Source organism: Crotalus tigris, unplaced genomic scaffold, assembly GCF_016545835.1.
Source record: "Crotalus tigris isolate CLP2741 ecotype Arizona unplaced genomic scaffold, ASM1654583v1 scf7180000024339.11422700, whole genome shotgun sequence".
In the NCBI taxonomy this organism is placed as follows: Eukaryota; Metazoa; Chordata; class Lepidosauria; order Squamata; family Viperidae; genus Crotalus; species Crotalus tigris.
Window position 1 is genome coordinate 4,869,409 of NW_024100509.1, and position 27,996 is coordinate 4,897,404.

Genomic DNA, 27,996 nt, shown 5'->3' on the forward strand with positions numbered 1-27,996 from the left:
GTGAGCACTGACATTGTAAAGCGAATGCAGCGGTCATTAAGCAGATTCCATGGTCATTAAGCAAATTCATTGTTTACTATGGTGCACTTCTGTAGGAAAGCGAAAGTGAACAGTAATAATGGGGGACTTTAGCCTGACATCAACTTGGAACAAGCTCTGTAGCAAGTGGAAGATCAAGCAAGTTCCTGAAGAACCTACCAGATAATTTTCTCACCCAAAAGGTAGCAGAGGGAACCAGAGGATCAGCTATATTGGACTTAATTCTTACTAATAGAGATAAAATGGTAGAGTCTGATGTCACTGCAGGCCCTCCTCCTCCTCTGATTCTCCAGATTCAGCTGCCGGATCTACTGGCTGACGAGGAATCACAACAGGTGAGGAGAGTGGCATGGACAGGCAGGGGCCGTCAAAGGACCAGGCGGCGTGCACCTCCCCTGCCCTGCATGGCTTCAGTGGGTATCTGTCAGGTGTAAGGAGGGAGCCCCCATGTCCGGTGGGCCAGTGCCACTGTCATGAGATGAGGTGAGGCAGGTGGTGCGTGTGTGTAGTCCTGTCTCATGTGCCCTGCAACCACACACCTCAAGGTCCCTGCAGCCAGGCCACTCCCCACTTGGCAACCTCCCCGCCCGTTCCATGATTCGACTGCCTGCCCCATCTCTTCACTTTCATTCCCCTCCGAAGCCAGACTGCCATGCTATGGAGAATGGGCAGGGAGTGGCCTGGCTGTGGGGGTCCTGAGGTGTGTGGGTATGGGGTGTGTGGGGCAGGTGCACACATCCCAGCCACCTGCCTTGCCTCACCTTGTGAGGCATGCTGCACAGCCTCCTGCCCCATTGCAGCAGTGAGCAACCAGATGGTGGGACAGAGTGGGTGGGCTCATCTCAAAATCTCCCTTTAGCCAATTAATTAAGACTTTAGGATCCTCTCTAATAAATCAAAAGACCCCATTTTTTAAACCTAATTCTAGCTTTCTTTTTATGCCAACCAGGCTTCCCTACCAATGCTTTTAGATCATCAGATAGATCTCCCTTCATTCTTGTGCATGTTACTTGAATTAAAGGAGACCATCTAGTTGTCAATTTTCTGGAGGAACTGGCCCATTTATAATTATTAAGTTGTCGCCCTAGTGGCTCAGATCCCCATATTTGCTCTAGTATAGTTGTCTTCAATTCAATCTGGTCTTCTTCTTCCTCAGGTTTCTTCTGGTTTAAGTAGAAAGTCATGTCCAATTTTGTAGTTGTTATTTGATTGTCTAAGTTTTCAGTAAGCTGTACTTGTTGATCTTTAAAGCCCTCTGTCTTAATATTACTTTCTTCCGCTTCTGTTGTCTTTTGGGTTGTAGGTTCTTTGGTTGCAATTAGGGTTTCGCTTTGTAGATTTAAGCTGACACCTTGGCCTTTCAGTCTAGATTTGATTATCTCGGTGGCTTCAAGAATTTTTTTCAAGGATAAGTTTGTAAGTAAGTGACATCTGTTGCTGGTCCTCCTCCATTTCTGACATATAGATGGTCCTTTAGTGAAGACTATTTATTAAACAAGAGTCAGTAAGTGTTCGCCTCCACAGTTCCTAGAAACCAATTTCACTGTCCGGCTGCTCTTTCATCTTATAATCTCTCTAAGATAGGTCAGTGCCAAGGTCAGATTTGGGCTGTGAGCAAGTCACTTATCAAGAATAATAAAAATAATAGATTGCTGTACCAAGCTTCACCACCAGATCTCCCCAATAGCATTAAAATCTTTTCCAAATCCCAGGCTAGGTTTTTATCTAATTTAAGTTCTTTTTTTCTTCTTTTTTACAAGTAAATAAAATAGCAGATCCCAGTAAGAGTAGGAACTTTTTGGGTCCCCAGATTCCAAAAAGAAATGTAAATCCAATTATATTAAGTTGTTCTTTTTTATGCTTTGTTTCCCCAGGTAATCAAACGCCGCCATTTTACAGGGTGTGTGGGGAAATTCCCTTCCTTCTTTCCTCACAAGGGGAAGAATTTCAAAAAGCTTTCAACAAGAGAGTTACTCGGGGTATAGAGAAGGTAGAGTCTCACTCAATTCCTCCGCGTTGCTTTCAAAGTGTTTGTTTGTAATTTTGACCTCGGTGGGTAGCAGTTTAGAGATGGTCCATGTTGATAGCCAATCTTTTCCCCATCAGTTAGAAGAGCTGCCCTGGATCAAACAGGAGGGCTGCCTCCCTTCTGCGATCACTCGGAAGTTCTCTTCATGCTCGTCGCCTCTCCAGGGCGACTTCCGATCCTTTTCAGGGTCCCCCGGCAGGAAAAAACCAGATGGTGGAGAGAGTGATCGTGCCGCACAACCGCCTGAGCCGTGATTGCAAACCGGAAGCCTAAGTATGGTCTTTCTTTGTAAAGCAGTAGTAATATTTCATATGATTTTGATTCTATCCCTCTATTACTGCAACCTACGACTGTATTGGCTTTTTTGGCTGCTGCCACACATTGTTAGATCATATTTAAACAACTGTCCACTGGGATGCCAAGATCCCTCACAGTTACAGCTCTTGAGTCTGGTTTCACCTAACATGTACTTGTACATTTGGTTTTTCTTGCCTAACTGTAAAACCATATTTTTTTCCTCCATTTCATTAGATAGGGCCCAGTGTTCAAGTCTGTCAAGATTCATCTGGATGTTGAGTCTATCTTCTGAGGTGTTGTCTATTCCTGCCAGTTTAGTGTCATCTGCAGATTTGATGAGTTCCCTTTCTATTCCCTCATCTAAGTCATTTATGAAGATATTGAAGAGTATTAAGCCTAAAAAGGAACCTTGGGGTACCCTACTGCTTACTTCACTCCATGTAGATGTAATTCCATTAAGGATTACATGCTGAGTGTGGTTTGTCAATCAGTTTGTCACCCAGATTGAAAGGCAATCCAGCTTGTACTGTGAATCACATGTCTAAAATGTGGAGCAATGGGAACCCCACTGACATAAGATTATGACATAAAGGATAAGCCTATTGCAGCAGTTGCTATTTTTGCTCCAGGGTCCACAGTAAATATTCTACCTTTGACAAATTATGTGTAGTTTCATTTTTGGCCATTCTGTGTCACTCTTCCTGAGAAGGACAAAGAAAAAAACTGCAGTGCAGTAAGCTAGAACAGACAGATGCAGATGGGCAACTGAGCTGTGGACTGTAACACGGATCATGACTATCGGATTCTAGGCCTTTTCCTAAGACTCTGTGAATACAATGAACCTGTTTTTCTTTATAATAACAATCATAATATTAATAATTCAAAAAATAGAAGAAGTCAAGCTTGGCAGAAAAGGTAAGGGTTTTCTTTCTTTGCCTTCCTTAATGTGATTCATCTTCTCTCTGATTTTTTTTTTTTTAAATATTGAGGAAACTAGAACTGAACTTCTGGTACAAAGAAACACACGTCCTCCTATAGCTAAGAAAGTACGAAACCAATTCAAGTTAAATAATACTAAATAAAAGAAATGTGAAATATATAATAAAAAATAAAAGAATAAGTCATATTGATAAAATATCATTAAATTTACAATAAGACATGATTGCTAACACGGCTTGACTGTTCTTCAGATTATCTAGTTTCTTCACTATTTGGATATTATTGCATTTGTATATTATCCTGGAAAAACATATTTTATCCAAAAAATCATGGAGAAAAAATGCTGTTGAGAATTGGTATACTTGTAGTTTGATAGTGGTGAAAGGTGAATAAAAATAAAAACTATCATGACAGACAGCTAAACCTCTTAGCTAGCCTGTATGATGTGGTAAAATATTGGACTTAGATCATGTAGAGCCTTATTTAGGTCCTCATTGGAGCGTTCAGGTTTCTTGGGTCATTCTCTCTCACTTAGATCAATTTATAGGACAATTATGAAAATAATACTCTCTCAAGCTTTCAGAGAAAAGCTGGAATATAAATATAACAATAACAGAAAATTACAGTGTAAACCACCTACATTGTATTATAACTCTGAGTCCGAAATCAAAGCAACAGGAAAGAAGGCATGAAGAACCAATAGACGTTCATCAAAAACAGATCAAAATGTGCACCACAGATCTTGAAATCTGAAAATGCTGTATAAAAACAGGTCCTGAAAATTCTGACAGTTCATTTAAAAATTTTAAAAAATCAGTTTTTAATTTAAAATTTTAAAAGGATTTTTTCTCAAAAGTTTTAAAAATTCTGGAAATTCTTCTAAAAATTAAAATATTCAAACATGTTCAAAATTTAGCAGGATTTTTTTGTTCTTTTTTTTTTGTAAAAGAAGTGAAAGGAGTGAAATAATTTTTATTTTTCAGTGTTAGTTTTTTGGTCCCTCCTATGGCTAATACAGAGTAGGACTTAAATGCAAGTGAGGTTGCCCTCTAGGTGTAGTTTGTAATCCACAGATGTATAAAAATGATAGATGGATATATAAAATAACAGATGAATAAAAGAATGAAAGAAAAAAATTAAATCTCAGCTGAAAAGAAAAATGGTATCTCAGATAAAAATAAAAATGTAATATCAGCTTGTAGTTAGTGTAAACGTGTAGCAGATGACCGGGCTGAGCCCAAGGGAAGGGTCAAAAGTCATGAATCCCCGCAAGAGATCTAAGTCCAGCCCACATTGAATGCCTTTTTTTATCTCCCATTCTTTTCCCTTGACCACTAATTGATCAAATTCTTACAGAGAGCTTAAGCTTGCAATAAATCTTTATACTCATTTGAATTGCCTGAATCTTCTGATTTCCCCGGTGATTACTATTAGTCTGACCCACTCTCTTCATCAAAATTTTTCTCGGGCTCTGAAATATTCTAGCCATGACCTCAGACACCAGAGCTGCAGCAATAGCAGATGAGCTAGACCTCTGCTCTGTCAAAAGACGCAAGATAGCATTGAAGACGAAATCAGAAATCTGGCAGCCAATTTTCAACAAATGATGCAGCAAATGCAGATCCTGACTCAACAAGGCATTGCTCTGCAAGCACAACCACCAGCCCCACCAGCTCAGGCACAACTGCCTGTGCCTGCCATGCTCATTCCAAAGTCTCCAGACTGCCTACCGCTGAGATTCACTGGTGAGTCTGATAAGATGAGAATATGCCTAGCACAGTGCGACGTGTTTCTGACAGACAGATCAAGAGTCTCCTTCATCCTCATGCTTTTAACTGACTCTGCTGCCAAATGGGCCCTTCCACTCATCAAAGCCATTGACCCCCACCCTGAATAGTTACCCCAACTTTCTCACTAGAAAGCATATTAGAGACCCTTTTTGGATAGAAACTGCCAAAAAATGGATCTTCCAACTCTGCCAAGGCAACAACTCTGTGAGAGGATACATTGAAGATTTCAAGCTCATTGCAGCAGATCTGGATTGGAATGAGCAAGCCTTTAGGGCATAGTTCATAATTCACAAAGACATAATAGCACAACTGGTACAGCAAGGTATTCCCCAGAGTCTACAAGACCTCTACCTAGCCGCTATAACAGCTGAGTCTCAACTTGCAGAACTTAAAGCATTTTTCTGCAGCCCCATCCAAACGCTTCCAAAGCTGACTCCCCCCCACTAGCCCTAGCCTCCCTACCCCATTAGATTTGGATGCTGAAGAGCTGATGCAAATTGGAGCAGCCAGACAAGCCTCAGGAGCAAAAGAATGGCAAAGGCACAGACAACTAACCTTGTGTTTCTATTGCGGAGACCCTGGCCACATAGGCAACAGGCCCCAAGGCTAGGGAAACAAGAAATGCCTTCCCTCCATGAGCTCACAGAGAAAGCCACCTAAACACTGACCAGAGCTCAATTGCCTCCATGCTCAGATATGTTAATAAAATTTGATTCTACCCTGACACTGATCAGGAAATTACCATTTGTGTTTTGATAGATTCTGGCTCAACCTCTGACTTCATAAGCCTAGCCACAGTTTAGAAACTTAAGATACCTACAGTTTCCATGAAGTCTGCATTGCCAGTGATAACTATTGGTGGCCGAATGTTAAAAGCAGGCCCCTTTACTCATGCCACAGTGCCTTTGAAGTTAACAATAAATCAGTAAGAAGAGTAAACCTTCTTCGTAGCTGATCACATAGCTCTTCCACTAGTGATGGGAACTGCTTGATTACAACAACATGAGGCCACTATGAAGTGGAAAAACAGCACTGTTGCCTTTGAAAATCTGAATGCCTTTCTTAATTGGTGCTCCAAAGCTCCCCACCAGCCCCCTCCAAGGTTCACAGTGAGATTCCCAATCTGCCAAGTAACTATGCTGACTTCGCTGATGTGTTTGGGGAGGAGGAAGCCTCGGCCCTCCCTCCACACAGAGACTGCAATTGTGCCATAAATCTGGTCCTTGGCACCATAATTTCTGCCAAGAGACAATACCAAATGTATACTACAGAATTAGAAACTCTAAAACAATATTTGGATTCTAATTTGCAAAAGGGATTCATAAGACATTCCCAGTCTCCTGCCTTGGCTTCTACCTTCTTCATACCCAAGAAGTAAGACCCTACTGAGCTTACTAATGGTGGGAATCCCCCACAAGACTTTAAACACAGTCACAGTAAGGAACCATTATCCCCTGCCATTAATTCTAGGTCTATTAAACCAGGCATGTCAAACCCATGACGTCACGTGACATTACACAACATATCAGGCCGGTTTTGCCATTGCCGGCAATGGGTTGGGCTCAGCTTCCATGTGACGTGTCCAGACCGTGGGCCGGCAGTTTGACACCCCTGTATTAGACAGACTACAGAAAACAGGTATTTCTATAAGACTAGACCTCTGCAAGGCTTATAACCTTATTTGAATAAAAAAAGGCCATGAATACTTAACTGCCTTCGACACTAGATATGGCAAATTTGAATACACAGGGCTGCCTTTCGGTCTGTGCAATGCCACAGCCATATTTTCCAGATTCATGAACCAAATTTTTCAAGATAGATATATTTGTGGTTTTATATTAAGATGATATTTTAATCTACTCTGAGAATGTGGCTTAGCATACAGACAACATGCACACAATCCTCAGTAGACTAAGAGATAACCACCTCTTTGCCAAGCCAGAAAAATGTGCCTTTGTTTTGCAACAGTTAGACTTCTTGGGCTACCATATTTCCACAAGAGGTATCCAGATCAACCAAGCTGTACTTGACTGGCAAGCCCCTCACACAGCCAAAGACGTCCAATGCTTCCTGGGCTTTGCTAACTTTTACAGAAATTTATATAAGACTTATACAAGCCCCTCCATCAGAAGCTGGCAAGACTTTTGCAACCACTACCTATGCCCCCCCCAACCTTAGCATATGGTTTCTTTGGATTTCATTACTGATTTACCCTCTGTTCAAGGCTTCACTACCACATTAATGATGGTAGATCTTTTCACCAAGATGGCCCATTTTATAACCTGTAAGGGATTACCCAATGCCAAAGACATAGCCCAGTGTTTTCTAGACTGTGTCTTTTACTACCATGGCATGGTCTCAGTACTCATGTCAAACAGAGGGGTGCAATTCTAATCTAAATTTTACTAAATTACTAAATATCAAGGTCAACCTCTCCTCAGCACACCACCCTGCCATGAATGGGGAGGCTGAAAAGATAAACTAGCTCCTTCAACAGTATTCGAGGTACTATTGTACCTACAGCCAAAACAACTGGCCATCATTACTGCCATTCGCAGAATTTTTTTTACAACAATTCACTGCTCTCATCAACTTCAATTATACCATTTTAAGCTGTGTATGGCACACACCTTAAAGTGTTTCCAAACCATCTTGCACTCCAGGGATGGTTGAATTTTTACAAGAGCAACTGGCAGTGAAAACTTGTTGAAACAGCAACTTGACCAAGTGAAACAGGCTTATAAGAAATCAGCAGATGCACATCGGCGGGGGGGGCACCCATAGCAGTGGAAGACAAAGTTGGCTCTCTACTAGGTTCTTACCACTTCAAGACCTTCCAAGAAGCTAGACACTAAATTTATGGGCACATTGAAAGTTCTCCAACAAATCAACCCTGTGGTCTTCTACCTATAATCACTCCTTTCAATAAAGGTGCATCACCGAGCATTACTATCCAAAGATATTCCCCCAAGCACAATAAGATCCCAGTGACACTTTCTACCATCAGTCATAATAGAAGGAGAACCAGAATATGAGGTGGAAGAAATCTTAGACTTTAGAAAAAGAGGCAAAGGTACCCAGTACTTGATTCATTGGAAGGGATACCCAGTTTCTGATTGCTCCTGGGAGAATGCATGGTATGCACATGTCCCTGATTTAGTTCATCAGTTCTACCAGCATTTCCCTGACAAGCCAAGGCTGATTAAGCTACCAATCCCCCACCCAACCTGTTGAGGAAGAGATTAATTAGACCTTCTGCATTTCTCTGGGGGGAGGAGGGAGACTTGCCCATGAGGGACCTGCCACATCTGGCCTTCAATTCCAGAGAATGTCAGAATCCAATTATATTTCATCTCTAGTTATCAACTATAGAAAACCCCATTTCTGCCTTCCCTGGATTCTGCCATACAGTGAAGGAAAGGGGGTGAACAAAGAGGCTTTATGTGATGTAGCAGTGGGGGCTGTTCTATTACAAGAAAACGATGATGTAGTATTGCAACTCTGTGCATATACATCCAAGAAACTCATGGAAACAGAACAGCACTGGCCCGTATGGGAGAAGGAGGCATACGGGATATGTTGGGCATTACTCATGTGGCGACAGTTCCTGGAAGGCAACAAAATCCCCTTCCAGGTGTGGACTGATCACAAAAATTTGGAAGCCCTGAAAGCGCCCAGGAAACTCAATCCTAAACAAGCCCACTGGTCCCAGCATTTTCACCAGTTCCAATTTAAGCTGAAACATTTACCAGGGAGAAAGAACTTCCTGGCAGATGCACTATCTCGCATGCCCCAATATAACAACGCACGAGACTCTAAACCAATGGTGGCAGAGTCACAACTGGCAGCACCAGTAACCACAAGAACCCAAGCTAAATTAAAACCACAACTGGACAGCCAAACTGGAATTGAATTCCGGAAAAGTTTGGAAACAGATGAATGGTTCCAGAAAAACAAAAATGTGTGCACAATGAGAGACGGGTTGCCTTGGGTAGGGGAAAAGTTATATATACCAACAACCCAAAGAGTCACATTCATGCAGCTTTGCCATGACACAAAATCAGCAGGGCACTTTGGATTTGTAAAAACTTTACACTTAATTAAATGGCAATTTTGGTGGCCATCAATAAAAAAGGATCTAGAAAGTTATGTAGCCAGCTGCCCAAAATGTGCTACTGCAAAGAGGTTGCAAGGGAAATCGCCAGGACTATTACAAACAGTGGCAAATCCCTCAGCCCCCTGGAGGGAAATAGCCATGGATTTTATAGTGGAATTGCCAGAAAGCAATGGGAATACTGTTGTCTGGATGGTCACGGACTTGTTTTCCAAACGGGTGCACTTTATCCCTTGCCAAAAGATTCCCATCGCAAAAGCCTTAGCAAAACTTTTTGTCCAGCACATTTACAGATTGCACGGGGCACCCCAACGCATCATCTCTGATAGGGGAGTGCAATTTACATCTGCATTTTGGAAGGAATTTTTATCGCTCTTAGGGACCACTCAGGAACTGAGATCTAGCCATCATCCACAAGGGGATGGACAAACAGAACATTGTCATTTAGTACTTGAGCAATATTTAAGATCTTTTATTAATTTTCAGCAAACAAATTGGACGGACCTACTCCCTTTCGCAGAAGTTGCTTACAATAATGCAGTCCACTCCAGCACAGGTTACACTCCTTTTCAAATAGCCACCGGTCAAAGTTTCAACCCCATGCCAGAATTAACCCCACAGGAACCGGCGATCCCATCACTGAAAGAATGGATGGAACAATTACAAGACACCTGGCCAATAGTTAGAAAAGCACTAGATGAAGCTAGACAGGCATACAAAGCACAAGCCGATAAAAAAAGGGTTGAGCATACGCCATTCATTATAGGAGAAATGGTGTACTTATCTACAAAATACCTAAAGTCCTTACAGCCCTGTAAAAAACTTGGACCAAAATATATAGGGCCTTTTCCAATTAAAAGAATCATAAACCCAGTAACAGTAGAATTAGAATTACCCCAAAATCTCAGGCAAATACACCCAATTTTTCATTGCAGCTTGCTGAAAAGAGAGCATCAGTCACCTTTATGGCCAAAAATCCCCCCCCCACCTCCAGTCATGGTGGAGGGCGAACAACATTTCAAAATAAAGGAAATCCTTGACTCTAGGAGATATCATGGAGCGACTCAGTACCTAGTTGCCTGGAAACACCTCCCTACCTCACAAAACGAGTGGGTTCATAAACGTCATGTCAGAGCCCCGAAGCTATTAAAGAGGTTTCACACAGAGTACCCTAACAAGCCTGACTAACTTTTATACCTGTTTTGTTTTCTTTCAGGTGGATCTGTCTTTTTTTTAAGGGGGCAGGATGTCAGAATCCAATTATATTTCATCTCTAGTTATCAACTATAGAAAACCCCATTTCTGCCTTCCCTGGATTCTGCCATACGGTGAAGGGAAGGGGGTGAACAAAGGGGCTTTATGGCCCTCACTTCCTTCAGTACACTTCAAAGAGACTGAATGTGGATATCGCCAAAAGGACTAACCATAAGAATGGGGCTATTACCTTTCATGTAGTTCTCTCTGAAATCTCCATCCAGCCAGCAGTAAGGAAAAGGGGGTGGGAGTGTAATGCCTGAGATTGTCGCTGGAAGAAGGGGGTGATTGGGTGGGGCTACTGGGGAACCCCTTAAAACCTTGAATGGGAGAGCTTGGACCCCAAGTCCTGTCTAGAATGCCTGCAACCATTTTCTCTTAATAAAGGATGCCTGTTGGAAGAATTATTCCAAGAGTTCTGTCTTCTTAAGATGCAAAGTGGGGTGGGTTCTTACAGAGAAGGAGAGAGAAGGGAATCTCTAATGATGTTTATGTGTTACAGCAATCACCACCTAGCTCACAGGCTCCTGCAGAGGAGTGGGAGGAGAATTCTTTTGAAATGGCTTCCCTTCTGCCCTTTCCAAGTTTCCATGAGAACTCAGGCTCTGAAGACTCAATACTGGAAGGGGAAAGCAGAGAAGAACCTATAAAAGAGGTAGGGGCAAGATGGAGGGATGGGTGATATAGGGATAGTGATTACCAAACTAATGCCAAGTCACGAGTCCATGTGGGTACACAGTTAAACCTTCCAAGAAAGCAGAACTCTTGAAACTTGCATTGTTTCAACAGGAACTTTTATTGGAAGGTATTGACAGCAGGAGGAACTAAAGAGCCTGTTGATGCGGGTGAAGAAGGAGAGTGCAAAAGTTGGCTTGAAACTCAACATTAAGAAAACCAAGATCGAGCTTCCGGTACGAGGCGACGGCGATGGCGGCTATCTTTTAGCCGTCCAGCTGGGGAAGTGTCAGAGCCGCGGAGCACAGCGCGCATCAGCTGGCCCGCGGCTCGGAATTCCCTTCCCGGGCAAAGGGAAGGGACAGAGAACGCAGGAATAGAGGTAGAACCCCTAAACCCCCTCTGGATTTATTTCTAGAGGGGGTGAAAGGAGTGTTCCCTCGGAGCTCCTGCTGATCTCCGCCTCCCAGCTGTTTTTGCTTCCTAGGAAGCAAAAGAAACCGCCGCTTCTATCTCCGTGTTTATAGTATTTTGGTGAGTAATTTTTAAACGGACGGAGCAGTTTAAAGGATTTTTGTTATATACTTTAGGTGTTTATTTTTTTATTATTTGATTTTTACTATTTTTCCTCCTTTTCGTTGTTATATTAGTGAAAGGATTTAAGATGGCGTTTTGAAAGTGTCGGAGTTTTTTTTTCCTTTCCCTTTTGTTTTACTTTCCTTTTTTAAGGACTGGCTTTTGCTTTTGCTTTTGGCTTAGAATTTTTTCTTTTGAATTGTTTGCTCTTTTATCTTTTATTCTTTGGATTTTCTCTGGATTTTCAAGGACTATAGTTTGTCTCTTTTTAAATTCTTTTTCTTTTTCTTTCCTCCTCCCTTCTTGTGTGGAGGGGAAAGGGAAGTGAGAACTGCGCTTTTTAAAATGGCTTCAAAGAGACAGCAGCCTGCTTCAATACCTAAGGTTGTTTCTTCTCCTATAACTTCCACTGCACAATTACAACAACAATCTAAACATGTACCACCGGCTCAGCCACCACCCTCCCCCCCTCTGCCTGGACTTTCAGCACAAGAGGTCAGAGGCATAATGGGAGAGATTGTAGTTCAAATGAGAGAGGAAATGAAGCAATTTGCCTCACAGATTAAATCAGAAATTAAATCTGATCTTAAAGAAGAGATAACGGGGATAAAGACTAAATTGCAAGAAAATAATAATGATTTACGACAAGATATACTTGCAGCAGTTTCAGGTTTGGCTACTGTGGTGATTAAGCTCGATGCAAGGCTTGAGGAAGTGGAAAACAAAGTTGATTCCTTTGATGATAAAATTCAAGATGTGGAAAGGAAGGTGGAGTCCTCACAAGAAGATATTTTGATGTTTCAGTACAGACAGATGGAGTATGCCCTGAGGATTAGAGGCCTCAAGGAAGATATGAATCAAGATTTGGTGGAGGTGGTCCTTACTGATCTGGCAGTGGCCTTGGATATGGATAAAGGAGAATTACATAGAGAAGTGGAAAAAATTTATAGACTTAACTCCTGGATTGCTAAGCAGAAGAATTTGCCTAGAGATGTGGTGATTTATTTTACAAAGAAGTCCCTGCGGAATGAGATTATACAAGCCTTTTACAACAAAAGATTTCAGATTGCTGCCCAAGATGTTATCATTCTAAAGGAAATCCCATCCAAAATTTTAAGAAGCAGGAAAGACTTCGCTTTTTTAACTAATGAGCTCAAAGCTAGATTGATGCCATTTAGATGGGAAATTCCGATGGGTATTGTTTTGAGCCATGCGGGGACACGCTACAGATTGAATACAGTTGACAAAGCTAGAGAGTTTTATACTTCGGTCCTGGGTGCAGGCTCAACTCCATCTGGTCAGAAATCTCCGAGTGGCAAGGAAGTCGAGCAGCAATCTGAGGCATTAGGTTTGGTTTCCGCTGGGATGATACAAGCTGAAAGGCAACGCCAGATGGAGGTTAAAGAGCAGAGGATGACTCGTGCAGCTTATAAGCGTAAAGAGAAGGAGCAACGTAAAAAAGAGCCTAAAGAGAATTCTTCTGGAAGTGCATCACCGCCGGTGGGAGGAGCAAGACCCAAGAGTTATGCAACACATGCAGCTCTTTCAGATCTTGATGGTGTCTTCTCCAGGCTGCGTGCCAAGGGAGATGGCAAAGTTTTTGACCTGGAATGTTAATGGATTGAATTCTCCTCAGAAACGGAAAAAAATCTTTTATTATTTGAAGCAACATACCAATGATGTTATTTGCTTACAGGAAACTCATATTTTACTTAAAGATCAGAAATATTTAGTCAATGCTCGTTTGGGATCTCATTTTATATCTTCTGCTCCTGGGAAGAAAGGGGGAGTTGTTATATATGTTAAACAAAACCTACCAGCTTGTCTGGTAGAATCAGATCCCCAGGGGAGATATGTGATGATTGAACTTGGTATATATGGTAAGAAAGTACTTATAGTGGGACTTTATGCTCCAAATCAACAACAGGAACAATTTTATAAGCAGTTACATCAAAAAATAACATTGCTTGACTATAGATCAGTGGTATTAATGGGTGATTGGAATGGTGTCTTAGATATACAAAGGGACAAGAAAGGTTCCTCTCCTTTTCTTAAACAAGCAAGGTTACCTAAAGCTTTTTTTGATATGAAGGAAGACTGGGAATTAAGGGATTATTGGCGGGAATGTAATCAAGAGGAGAGAGATTTCACTTTTTTTTCTGATAGACACCAATCTTTTTCAAGAATTGACTTTTTTTTGATTACTACGGATTTGTATAATAAAGTAAAGAATGTAAAGATTTTTCCTAGATCACTGACGGATCATAGCCCAGTTTGGATGGAGCTGACTCAAGAGAAAGAGGAAAGGAGATCCTGGAGAGTTAATGAAAATTTGTTCAGATAAGAGAAGAATGTTCAAAAGTTAAAGGAGTGTTTAAAGGACTATTTTGCTTTGAACATGTATAAGGGGACTTCAATGTCAATGGTATGGTGCATAAAGATCAATCAGGGTTTATAACAGGAAGGTATATGAAAAATAATGTTAGACAAATTATTAATCTATTAGAATATTTAGACAAGAACAACCAAGTTCCTGCAGGGCTCATATTTTTAGATGCTGAAAAAGCATTTGATCAATTGAATTGGCATTTTATGCTAAGAGTAATGGAAGAAATGAATTTTGGCGAAAAGATATTACAAGCTCTTACGGTAATATATCAAAAACAAATGGCACAACTTATTGTTAATGGAGGTTTGTCGGAGGTTTTTACAATAGAGAAAGGTACTAGACAGGGGTGTCCTTTATCGCCATTGTTGTTTGTTTTAACACTGGAAATATTATTGATCAAAATTCGAGAGTCTCAGGAAATTAAAGGAATAGAAGTTAACAAAAAAGAATATAAGTTGAGAGCTTTTGCGGATGACTTGGTTGTTACTTTGTCGCAACCTGATTATTCTGCAGTAAACTTATTACAGTTGATTCATCATTATGGTTTGGTTTCGGGTTTCAAGATTAATGTAAATAAGACTAAAATCTTACCTAAAAATATGTCTAGTCAGGAGAAGCAGATTTTGGCTAACTTGACGGGTTTTGAGATTGTTAATAAGGTAAAATATTTGGGGGTGATGTTGTCTGTTTCTAATGTAAAATTATTTAAAAATAACTATGAAAGGTTGTGGGTCAGGGTACAGAAGGACTTGAAGAATTGGGAGAAGTTGCAATTATCCCTCATGGGAAGAATTGCAGTGATAAAAATGAATATTCTACCCAAGTTTCTTTTTTTGTTTCAAATGTTACCGATTTTGAAAAATGAGATTAATTTAAGTGAGTGGCAGAAGGGTCTTAATAAATTTATTTGGGCAGGGAAAAAGCCAAGGGTTAAGTTTAAAATTATGCAAGACTTCCGTGAGAGGGGTGGACTTAAGGTACCAAATTTGAAATTATATTACGATGCGGTGGTCTTAACACTAATCAGTGATTGGGTAAATTTGACAAATCCTGAGATACTTCATTTAGAGGGATGGGATTTACTTTATGGGTGGCATGCCTATTTAATATTTAATAAAAAAATGGACTGGGTCTTTAAATCTCATATTTTAAGAATTTCTTTACTTAGGATTTGGAGAAAATATTATAAAAGTGATTTTAAAGTTCCATTATGGGCTATACCTTGGCATGCGATAGAAGGAATAAAAAGAGGAGTAAAAATGGACATGGTGTCTTATAGTCAGTTACTTAGATGGGATGGGCAAAACTGGCAGTTAAGATTACGGGAAGATTTAGCGCAAGAAAATATTATTTATTCTTGGTTTCAATATAGGCAACTAGTAGATAAATGGAAGGTGGATTGTAAATTGGGTTTTCTTAGAGAAGATGGAAATCTTATTAAGCAAGTCAAGGATCAAAGACAAACCCATATCAAGAGAATTTATGGGGTATTAGTTGAAATGGACTCAGAAACGGAATTAATTAAAGATTGTATGATTAGATGGGCGCAGAATTTTGGTGTCCCAGTCTCATTGGACATTTGGGAAACCATTTGGGTGAGAAATGTCAAATTTACACAAGCACAGAACCTTAGGGAGAATTTTTATAAAATGTTTTATAGATGGCACCTTGATCCACAAAAAATGTCTCTTATGTACCCTGACGTGCAACCCAAATGTTGGAGATGTGGTTATAAGGATGCTTCCTATTATCATATTTGGTGGTCTTGCAGAGAGATAAAAGCATTTTGGATCAAAATATGGTGGAATATCCAGAGAATTTTTAGAAGGAGGGTAAAATTTACTCCGCAATTATTTTTGTTAGGCATTGTTACAGATTGTGATACAAAGGAGGTTGTATTGATGTTAAATTTGATTACAGCCGCTAGGCTGTTAGTAGGACAATATTGGAAGAAGGAATCTTTGCCTACATTGCAGGAATGGTTTCTTAAAGTAGCTTATCTGGCGGAAATGGCAAAGATTTCGGCTTTCTTAAAGCAACAAACGCAAGAGAAGTTCCTTGCTGTTTGGGACAAATGGATAAAATTTATACAATTTAGATTGGGTATACAAAAATATCACATAGCTTTTTTATAAGTTTTATTTTTATATATATATAGATAGATATTTTTTTATATATATATAAATATAAATTTTTTAATTTAATTTTTTATTTTTATTTCTTAATTTTTAATTAAGCCTATATTCTGCTCTGGGAAGCTCAGGGGGGGGAAGGGAGGGTTTTTGTGAGGGGTGGGGGATGGGGGGGTTTTTTTATATATATGTAATGTTTAGTTTCTTTTTTGTATATGTTGTCTTTTGTTTTGTATTGTTTTTGTCTTTTTGTAAAATTTATAAAACTTTCAATAAAAAAAAAAAAAAAAAGAAAACCAAGATCATGGCATCTGGCCCTCTCAATTCCTGGCAAATAGATGGGGAAGAAATGGAGGTAGTGACGGATTTTATCTTCCTCATCTCCAAGATCACCACAGATGGGGACTGCAGCCAAGAAATTAAAAGATGCTTGCTCCTGGGGAGGAAAGCTATGGCAAATCTAGACAGCATACTGAAAAGCAGAGACATCACCTTGCCAACAAAAGTACGTATAGTCAAGGCCATGGTTTTCCCAGTTGCAATGTATGGCTGTGAAAGTTGGACCATAAGAAAGGCTGAATGCAAAAGAATTGAGGCCTTTGAACTATGGTGCTGGAGAAGACTCCTGTGAGTCCCCTGGACTGCAAGGCAATCAAACTGGTCAGTCCTAGAGAAGATCAACCTTGACTGCTCTTTAGAAGGCCAGATCCTGAAGTTGAAACTCATGTACTTTGGCCACTAATGAGAAGGAAGGACTCACTAGAGAAGAGCCTAATGCTGGGAAAGATTGAGGGCAATAGAAGAATGGGACAACAGAGAATGAGGTGGCTGGTTGGAGTCACTGAAGCAGTAGGCGTGAATTTAAATGGACTCCAGAAGATGGTAGAAGACAGGAAGGCCTGGAGGAACGTTGTCCATGGGGTCGCGATGGGTCGAACATGACTTCACAATTATTGTTCACAACAACAATAATTTCTTTCTCAAGGTTAGAGGCAGGAGAGGGAAAGTAGAAAGCGAAAGTTATCCCAAGCTCCTCCTCCCCCCAGCAGAATGGCAGGCCCCAAAAGTAGAATATATATGCAAGGGAAAACACGGAGGTTTTGGGGTCCTGACACATAGTCTCTCAGTTTGCCTGCAGCCACAATGGGGCAGGTAATCAACTCATCTGCGCTGTCCCAGCTGCACAACCCCAGAGTGTGTGGGCTAAGGACTGATCACCCTGATATCATGTTTCCCTGAAAATAAGTCCTAATGCATCTTTTGGAGCAAATTTATATATATAAGACCAGGTATTATCTTCAGGGAAACACAATAGTAACAACAGCTACTATGATCTACCTGTCTGACTGCAGAGTTCACAATATCACTACCTACTTGTCAAGCTCCCCCACCCTTCCAAGTATGGGAACTAGGAACTTTATGGGCCTTGACAATGGACTACAATATATTAAAGCTCTAAATTACAATTGGTAATATTACTACATCATATGAAGCATGGCAAAGGCAGCCTTGCCTATAGTCAACAATGTCTAAGATGGTACAAATGTCAGTGCTGTCAGCAGCTGCTTTTTTTATGCTGCTTTTAAGAATCTGGGCTGTGGAGAGAAGCTTGGCACTAATGCATTAGCAGAACTGACTATCCCAGGCAGACAAATATAGTTGAAAAATGGGATGCATATCAATAAATATGTATCAAGTTAATGCTATGAATTTTCTTATATTTAAATAACTTATTTGGTTCCTTCTAGAAGCCACATTAGATATGATGCTGGTGAACTTGTATATTAAATGAGCTAAACTGAGAAATGTATTTTAATACTTAATTATTGCAAGTTTATATTGCAACATTTAAATTATAGAAACATTTATTGCAAAAGACATACAATACATTTCTGTGTATCAGTATAAATGGAAGTTGTACCCAAGTCAAGCACAAGGTGGTGCTATCACACAATGCAGAATAAAAGATTAGGGAGTACCTGCCCTCTTAGAGAACTGTAGCCAGATGGCAAAGCAGGAACAAAGAGACAGCTAAACTTAGTTTCAAAAAATCTACACTGATGAGAGGAGGAAAATCCTATTATAAAATGTAAAAACTAGACAGATAAAACGCCAAAAGGACAACATAGAAACCTGTTCTTTCAACCATCGGCTCTGAGGTGAGTCTGAAACAATGGAAATGTATCTCGAGTGCAGGCAAGTTTTAGCAGTTTTTTTTCCCTTTATCTCGGCATGTATTCAGCAATGTGCAAATCCTTTATGTATTCAGTACCTGAGGAAACAAAAACCTGGATCCTTGATTAGGAAAGCCATACCTGGAATACTGCATCCAGTTTTGGGCACCAGAATATAAAAAAGATGTTGAGATTCTGGAAAGAGTGCAGAGAAAAGCAGCAAAAATGATCAGAGGACTGGAGACTAAAACATATGAAGAACAGTTACAGTCTAGTGAAAAGAAGAACTAGGAGAGACATGATAGCAGTGTTCCAATATTTGAGGGGCTGTCACAAAGAAGAGGGGAAGTCAACCAATTTTCTAAAGCACCAGAAGGCAAGACAAGAAACAATGGATGGAAACTAATCAAGGAGAGAAGCAACCTAGAACTAAGGAGAAATCATTAGATCGTGAGAATATTTCACAGTGGATTTCGATGCTGTCTGCTATAGATGGAGGCTTTGCGCTCAGAACTGAAACAACATAGCTATTGATGTTTTAGGCATTAATGATAATTGTGCTTATACTGAACAATCGGTTTACTCAGTGAAATTAAGAGAAAACAGTTGGATACCCTCATTGCTAAAGTGGAAGCCAGTGATAGAGGAAACAAAACCAATGCTCATATTACATATTCTTTCAGCCAAATATCAGAAAGAGTATTCAGATCATTTCAGCTACACAGAAATACAGACAGCTTATTCTTGCAGGAAGAATTGATATGAAAAAATACAGTAATGATAAACTGAATCTCAAAGCCATAGATGGAGGAGGATTCTGCTTATTGTAAGGTCCTTGTGAATATTGAGGATGAGAATGACAGTTCTCCACAAGTGATCATATCATCTTTGACCAATCTTTTACCAGGAGACTCTCCTGAATGGTGACTATCTTCAGTGTCACAGATGGAGGCACAGGAGACAATGGCCTAACTTTCTGCAACATTGATGCAAACCTACTTTTTCAGCTGAAACTCACAAAGAACAAATATTTGTGACACAACAGCTATAGTTTGTGACACAACAGCTACGGGACAGAGAACAAATGTTAAAATATAACATCGCAGCTGCTGATCAAGGTTCTCCTACACTCACTTTAATGACAGCATTTAATTTTCAAGTTTCAATGATAACCCTCCAATGTTTGAAAGATCTTTCTACGATTTGCACTGGAGAGAAAACAACATTCCAGGACTGCTCATTGGATCAGTCCACGCTGAGGATGTGGACATAGAACAAAATGCCAAACTGACCTATTGGCTTTTGCCTGTATCATCTTACATCTCCATCAACTCCGAAACCGGGAACCTGCATGCCATCCGATCTGTGGATTATGAGGATATACAAGATTTCCAGGTGATGGTGAGGGCTGTAGACAAGGGCTCGCCTCCACTGAGCTCAGAAACCATGGTCCGAGTTCTTATCAGAGATGAGAATGACAACGCCCCCTTCGTCCTCTGCCCCCTTTAGAACAGCACTTCTCCATCAAAGGAGCTGGTTCCCAGGGGAGCAGAGACAGGCTATCTGGTCACCAAAGTGGTGGCAACGGACAGGGACTCAGGGCAGAATTCTTGGCTTTCCTATCAATTGCTGAAGGCCACAGATCCGAGTCTCTTCGCTGTTGGGACTCAGAATGGGGAAGTGAAAACCATGAGGCTGGTGAACATCCGAAACAGTTTCAAACACACTCTTATTGTGGCAGTTAGGGATAACGGGCATCCGCCTCAGTCTGTCTCTGCGACCCTAAGAATTCTTCTAGTGGATGGCTTCTCTGATCCGTACATGAAAATTATGGATAATCCTAAGAGTGAAGTCCCGCAGGATGGAGATCATGCTGTTACCATATAATTGCTTGGTTTCCATCTATCCATTTTCTTCCTTTCTGCATTGGTGTTTATTGCAATCTAGTTTCAGAAATGGCAGAAATTCATGGGTAGCCTAATTCTGTATCTAATGTAATTTTGGGACACAATTTGCAAGAAAACTGTGGTGATCCTAGTTCTGATACAATTACAAGGTATGTTTCACTGGCTGATTTTTGACTAGTGAGTTCTAATTCCTCAGGCCTCTGTTTCCTGTTTTGTTTTGGTTTTTTTTTAATGGATCCAATTTGCATCCAAATGCATCCAAAGAATTCAACAGATTCCCATAAAACCAAAACTCATATTAAAGAAGGTAAACTGATGTCCAAAGTGGAAATAGTATTACAACATTTCAAAAAGTTTTACATTTTAATTTATAATGTTTTATTATTTAAATATGTTGTCAACTGTATAGAACAGTTTTCTTGTGATTAATTCTAGAAAAGATTTATCTGTGAGAAGATTGCTTGGTCAGGTATGCATTTCTGAATAAATCTCTTTGCTTTGCTTTGTTTTCTTTTTCTTTTCTTTTCCTTTTTCACTGTTTCTCTGTATTTGCTTTTGTAATCTTCATTCCTGTCCATTTTGAGGAAGTCATAATCATATAAATCACCAGGACCCAACAGATTACATTCCAGAGTTCTGAAGCAGCTGGCAGATGTTATCTCAGAACCATTGCACCACACCTTTCAAAAATCCTGGAGAACCGGGGAAGTACCTGAGGATTGGAAAAGAACTGATGTGGTTCCCATCTTCAAAAAAGAAAAAAAACACACCAAGGAAACTACAGACCAATCAGTTTAACATCAATACCTGGGAAGATCCTGGAAAAGATAGTCAAAAAACAGATCTGCGAACAACTAGAAGCAAACAAAGTTATAACTAACAGCCAGCATGGGTATGTGAAGAGGCTGAAGCTGGATATGTGAAGTAGGCAAAGGCCATTTGTTGGCCATTTCCAGGCGATGGTCCACTTCTTCATTCCTCACGAAGGGTGACATCTCCCCAGCATGCACCCAGGGGGCAGGGCCAATGCAGCGGGGGCTGGTCCCTCACTGTTTCCAGGACCGCCTTGTGGAGCTAAGACTGAATTGGTTCCAGCATGGATGGCCACCATGAAATTGTACATTGACTCCCAGCTGTCCTGGGCCAGGGCCAAGACAACAAGGGCCATTCCCTCGCTGTTTCCAGGATGGCTTCACAGGCCGAATCCAGCCCATGGGCCTTGTGTTTGATATGTCTGGACTAGACAGACACTTGTTTGAAATGGTATAAGTTCTCCTGCTTGAGCAGGGGGCTGGACTAGAAGACCTCCATGGTCCCTTCCAGTTCTATTCTATTCTATTCTATTCTATTCTATTCTATTCTATTCTATTCTATTCTATTCTATTTCTCATTTAAGATAGAGCAACTTCATGTGATTCTTTGAGTTTCCGGAGGATTGAAAGTGCAACAGATCGGGAGCATAGAGGCTTTGAATAAAGTAGATCTTACGTCAGAAAGAACCTCTCCTATGTTCTTTTCATAAATCTAATAATATTTTGATCATGTTCATATTTTTAAAATTAAACTCTAATAATTTCAAAATAAGGAAATCCCCATAGTTACATATACTGGACCTTATTCATGATTTTCTGTGACTGAAATTAGATAAATCTAAATGGGGATGATTAACATAGATCCTTACCTTTTCTCTTATTGTTCTGTTTTGATATACTTTAATCAATTTATTTCTGGGGATCCTCAGGGAAAGTTATATTACAGTGCTAGAGTTGTATCCCTCTCACTGAATGTGCTGTTGAACAATAATATTATTGTTTGGGGAAGAGGTAACTAGAATCTCACCAACCTTAAGAACCATCATTTCCTGTAGGATCTTCATATTTTGAATAGGTAGAAAGCCTTCAAAACTATGATTTGCTGCCTTTCATTTAGAACGGACTCTTTAAATAATAAGCAGTCCTAGAGGTGAATTCCTCAAACAGCCACATGGTGGCAGAATAGGCAAACATATTACTGAGAACTCAGAATTTTGGGGTGAGAGGAAATGAACAAAAAGCTACGACTAGGGTGTTGCAAGAAGACAAGAAGATTTTAACCAATGAAAAGATGAAAACTGGGAGGTAAAGCAGCAGGAAATTAGCTTTTTGTCAGAGATAATAACTGGACGAAAATAAGGACTATATATTCTGTTCAAAAATTAAGGAGAGTCCTGAATCATGGAACAATGCATTAGGAGTAAACAAGGTATGTATCTTTTTTGGTTGCTTTGTCTTCCTGGAGCATTATGTATTTCAATCTATTATTCTACACTGGAAGAAACCAAAAGTGGTTCTATAGTGGCTAATGTGCTGAAGGATTTGAAACTGGAAGTAGAGGAATTCATTGATCGCAGAGCCCATCTCATTTCTCAAAGCACTAAGCAGTATTTCTCCCTGGATCTTCATACTGGGGATATATTGATAAATGATAAAGTAGACCGAGATGTTTTGTGTGGCCAGACAGATGCTTGCATACTTACCTCTCAAATTGTGCTTGACAACCCTTTGGAATCATATAATATGGAAATAGAAATAGAAGACATAAACGACAATGCTCCCAAGTTCTCTAAAAATGAATTTGAGATAGAAATTCCTGAGAATGTTCCTACAAATATGGTAATTCCCTTGGAATCTGCAGATGATGAGGACCTAGGAGAAAACAGCATCCAAAACTATACACTCAGCGCCAATGAATATTTTTGGCTTCATGTGCAAAGGAACAAAGACGGAATTAACAACGTGGATCTTGTTCTAAAGAGATCACTAGACAGAGAAAAGGTGCCACATCTCAATATCACCCTAATGGCTGTTGATGGTGGGGTACCACAGAAAACAGGCACTGTTCAAATTAATATTGATGTTCTGGACAATAATGATAACCCTCCTCAATTTTCCCAATCTGAATATAAGGTAAAAATAAAGGAAAACCTTCCTACGGGCACTGCAGTGGCTAAAGTGGAAGCTACGGATCTTGATGTGGGTTCAAATGCACAAGTCACCTACTCATTCCACAGAACGCCTGAAAAAATAAAGAGTTTGTTCCTTTTAAATGAAAGGACTGGAGAAATCACTGTTAAGGGACAGACTGATTATGAAAAAGAAAGAAGTTATAGCATAAATATCAGAGCAATAGATGGAGGAGGACTTTCAGGACGCACCAAGATAATAATAGAGGTTGAAGATGTCAATGACAACCCCCCAGAAGTGTCCATCATATCTCTGACCAGCATCTTAAAGGAGGATTCCCCATTGGAGAAGGTGGTGGCCCTCTTCAGTGTTAGAGACCAAGACTCTGGAGACAACAGCAAAACGGTCTGCTCTGTGGACATGAATCTCCCTTTTGTGCTCAAAGGCACCACAAACAACTTTTATCAGCTTGTGCTCCAAAGTCCTCTAGACAGAGAGACGGTCACTGAGTACAACATCACCATCACAGCCATTGACTGTGGCTCTCCTAGGCTCACTTCAACAAGACTGATTAATGTTCAGATCTCCGATGTCAATGATAACCCTCCTCTTTTTGAAAAGTCTTCATATGACATGCAGATCCGGGAGAATCATATTCCAGGTTTGCTCATCGGCTCAGTCCACGCTGTGGATCTGGACACGAAGCAGAATGCAAAAGTGACTTACTCAGTTCTGCCTGGGAAGGGTGGTGGCCTTTTGCCCACTCTCATTTCAATCAACTCTGAAACTGGAAACCTGTATGCCCTCCGATCCCTGGACTATGAGCAGATAAGAGGCTTCAGAGTTACTGTGAGGGCCTCTGATGATGGTTCTCCTTCCCTGAGCTCAGAAGTGATTGTCCGCATCCACATCATAGATGAAAATGACAATGCTCCCTTCTTCTTGTATCCCCTCCAGAACAACACATCCCCATGCAATGAGCTGCTTCCCAAGTCAGCCGAGGCCGGCTATCTGGTCACCAAGGTGGTTGCAGTGGATGCAGATTCTGGCCAAAACTCTTGGCTTTCCTATGAATTGCTGAAGGCCACGGACCCAGCCCTTTTCAGCATAGGAGCGCAGAATGGGGAAGTGAAAACCAGGAGAGCCCTGAATGAGCGAGACACAAACAAGCAGAGGCTGGTGATTCTGGTCAGAGACAACGGTCTTCCTCCCCAGACCAGCACGGCGTTGCTTAATGTCCTTCTTGTGGATGGCTTTTCGGATCCCTTCCTGAGGAGGGTGGAGGTCAGTGTGCAAGAACCGGAAGAAGATAAAACCTTGACCAAGTATCTGGTGATCTGCTTGGCTGCTGTCTCCTTTGTGTTCCTGGTCTGTATTGTTGTGTTTATTGTGGTCAAAATCCTCAAGAAGGACCCCCAAAGCCATTTTAGTGCAGCTGTTCCTCACTTCCCACCTGCCAGTGCTGATGCCCCAGAGAACTGTGCAGATTCACAGAATGGGTCACTTTCCAGGACTTACCGTTATGATGTTTGTTTGACCGGTGGATCCTTAAGTAGCGAGTTCCGATTTCTCAGGCCCCTCTTTCCTGTCTTTTCGGTGGGAGACGTAAACGTCCCAGGGAACCACAAGTCCTCTTCTTCCACCCAATATATCCCTAAGCAGGATGCAGATGAGCGCTTAAATGAACAGGTGAGTCAAGTTTAAATGTTACTTGTATATTTTTTTACACTTTGCATGGAACTTCTTTTCTCCCTGAATCCTATGGATATTTATGGTTTGTGCAATATCTTAAATTAGAAATATTTTTTCCATCGATCTCCAAGAATAATTTATTGCAATATCAGCTTTTACAGTATTGTAAAATGCAGTTTTCAATCATCCTGTTAACTCCCAAGTTAGATAAACAATGGATTTTTAAGCTTTACTTCTGTCCACCAAACATATGCTTATAAAGACGTTGTTACAAAAAATATTTTAACTCTATTTCAGCCTTGATTGTTGCTTTTTGCAAGTTTTATTTATGTTTTCAACTGGCACTCAGTAGATAAATCCTCTTGCATTTTCTTCTTTGATTTCTCATTATTTAAATGAAAGAGCATTGGTTTTAGATGTTTTTTCAAATATGGCTATTCATATTTGAATAATCTATTCTCACCCTTGAGAATAAGGGTGCAATGTGGACTTTCAGGTATTGGTGTTTGATAAGCAGTTTCCAAGAGATGCTATGAAATCTCATGTCATCTTGTCAAATGTAATTTTATTGTCATTTCTCCAGTTGTCTTTCTGGCTTTCCACATTTCCATTACATCTCAAAAGAAAATATCAGGAGGAATCACCTCCTGTGGGCCTTTAACTTTTTAAAATTAGTATTATAATTTTATTGCAATTTATAAAAATATAGAAAAAATGTACAAAAGAAATCAAAAGAAAAACAAAAATACCCATTAATTAATTAATTAATTGTAAAATTTTAATAGTAAATGAGCTAAAAGGGTAAAAATAGAAAATTAAAAAATTACCATAATAAATTAATATAAATCACCTAAATGAGCGTTGGTTGGTGTAGTGGTTAAGGCACCAAACTAGAAACTAGGTGACCCCGAGTTCTAATCTCACCTTGGGAACAAAGCCAGCTGGGTGACTTTGGGCCAGTTATTCTCTTTCAGTCCTAGGAAGCAGCCAATGGCAAATCATTACGGAAAAACCTTGCCAAGAAAACTGCAAGGACTAGTCCAGGCAGTCAACAGTCAAAAACTCAAATTGTATTTTGCCTCTCTCTTTATATTCAAAGGAAATGGCAATTTAAGCAGCATAGATTGGGAATGAATACAGTGTGAGGTAGCAGCTAGAAGGTGCAATACAGTTCTGGGCTGTGTTAGAAGAAGCATTGTATGGAAGATATGTGAAGACATTATTCCTGTCTGCTTGGCACTGGTAAGAGCATGTGCCAGAACTGAGTATAATTCTGGGCATCCCATTTCCAGAAGAATATTGATAGGTTAGAGAGTGTTTAGAGGAGGCAATGAAAATGAGACAGGAATTTGAGCTGCCCAGTAAGTATGTGGCTAGGTCCAAGCAGTGGTAAATTTATCTTTGACTGAGCGGGTGATCCCACTTGCCTTGAAAGAGGCTGTGATGTGCCCTCTTTATTTATGACCAGCTTTCCTTTGGGGACAAGGTTACACCGAAAATGATGAATTTGCAGCTTTAGAAGGCCCTGCAAGGAAGCATATTAACCAGACCTTTTCACCTGGATTTCAGACCTGCGTACAGAGATGGCATTGTTCGCACTTGTGAAGAACCTCTCATTGGATTGCAGTAGGGATATTGGGATTCTCAGTGCTTGATCTCTCAATGAATTTTTGATACCATTAATCATGAACCCTTTTAGATCATTTGGGAATGGGGAATATTGTATGCAGTAGCTTTCTTTTTTCTTTTTTTACACCCAAGGCTGTTTCTAATCAATGTTGGTAGACAGGAAATAGTTGAATCTGATAACTCGCTTGTGGGATTCTGCAGAGCTCTATGCTCACTTTGTTCCTGTTTAACTTTTACCTGAGATCACTGGACAACGTCATTAAGGTGAGCATGAGGTCAGATTTCAGCAATATGCATATGATAACCAATTGTGTATGTCAGCTGATACTGTGTCTAGAGGCTGTTACTATCTGGATAGGAAGAACAATATTAAATTTAACTCTAGCAAGATTGAAAGACTGCAGATTTCTTATTTTCAGGAATATTTCAATTTTAGTTCTTGACAAAGTCCCACTTTATCAGATAGAACTTGCTGTAATTCGTGGGTTCTTCTGGGTTCATGCATGAGAATGAGAATAGATTCTCTTGCATTTACACAGATTCTTTTGTGGGTCATTTAGGCCCCTTCCTGAATTGGGAGGACCTATTCATCTCATGCCTTAGTTACTTGTGATATTATATGAATTGTACATGGGACTGCTCTTGGAGACTACTTGAAAGCAATAGTTGGTCCAAAATGTGGCAGCATGAGTAGTTGAGCAAAACAAATAGCTCTCTGTGTTGCACTAATTTCCATTAGGTTTCCAGGTGGAATTCAAGAGGTGGTTGTTTTTATCAATAAAGCCCTTAATTTCCTGGGTCTTGATTATCTGCAGCAGTGGTCACCAACCTTTGTGGCTCTGTGGATTGGCAACAGTGGGAGGGGGGGAGAGGGGATGTTTTCATGCTCATGTGCCACTAGTGCAAATGCAGCTTTGCATGTTTGTCCACCGCTTGCGTAGCCTAGTTCCCAACAGGCCGTGGACCAGCACTGGGCCACAGACTAGGGCTTGGGGAACCCCTGATCAGCAGGACTACCTCTGTCTAGTTATGTCTATCTACTCTATTAGTAATTAATTATACTAATTACTGCAATTTAACTTACTGCTCAAAGCCAGAAATTGCTTTATTGAAGTTTACAAAAATGAAACCACCCTCTTCTTTGTGGTTGCTATCCATGAGATGCAGTCCATTCCTAATCCACTCTCAAATCAACAAAAGAATACTTAGAACAGGAATACTATATGTTAATCCTGAATAAGAAACAATAAACTAAGAAACAATAAACTAAGAGCAGGTAACAAACATAGATCAATAAGATTTTCTCAGTGAAAACCTTGTCTGGGTTGTGTTGTCCTCAAATTTGGGTCTTAGCCTGGTGCCAAAGCCGATGAAGACTATGAGACACGAGGTGCAGGAATGATTTCCCTTTATTGAAG

The 27,996-nt window shown here is 40.3% G+C and overlaps 1 protein-coding gene and 1 pseudogene across 1 annotated transcript; both read left to right on the forward strand.

Annotated features, from left to right (window-relative positions):
* Positions 1–281: 281 nt before the first annotated feature.
* On the forward strand, positions 282–20,295 carry LOC120300279 (annotated as a pseudogene).
* A 2,233-nt stretch (positions 20,296–22,528) lies between these two features.
* Positions 22,529–27,994, forward strand: LOC120300280 (protocadherin beta-16-like). Its single transcript, XM_039326098.1, has 3 exons — positions 22,529–24,946; positions 26,780–26,842; positions 27,932–27,994. The coding sequence occupies exons 1-3, from the start codon at positions 22,529–22,531 to the stop codon at positions 27,992–27,994; spliced, it is 2,544 nt and encodes an 847-aa protein (XP_039182032.1).
* The last annotated feature ends 2 nt before the right edge of the window (positions 27,995–27,996 follow it).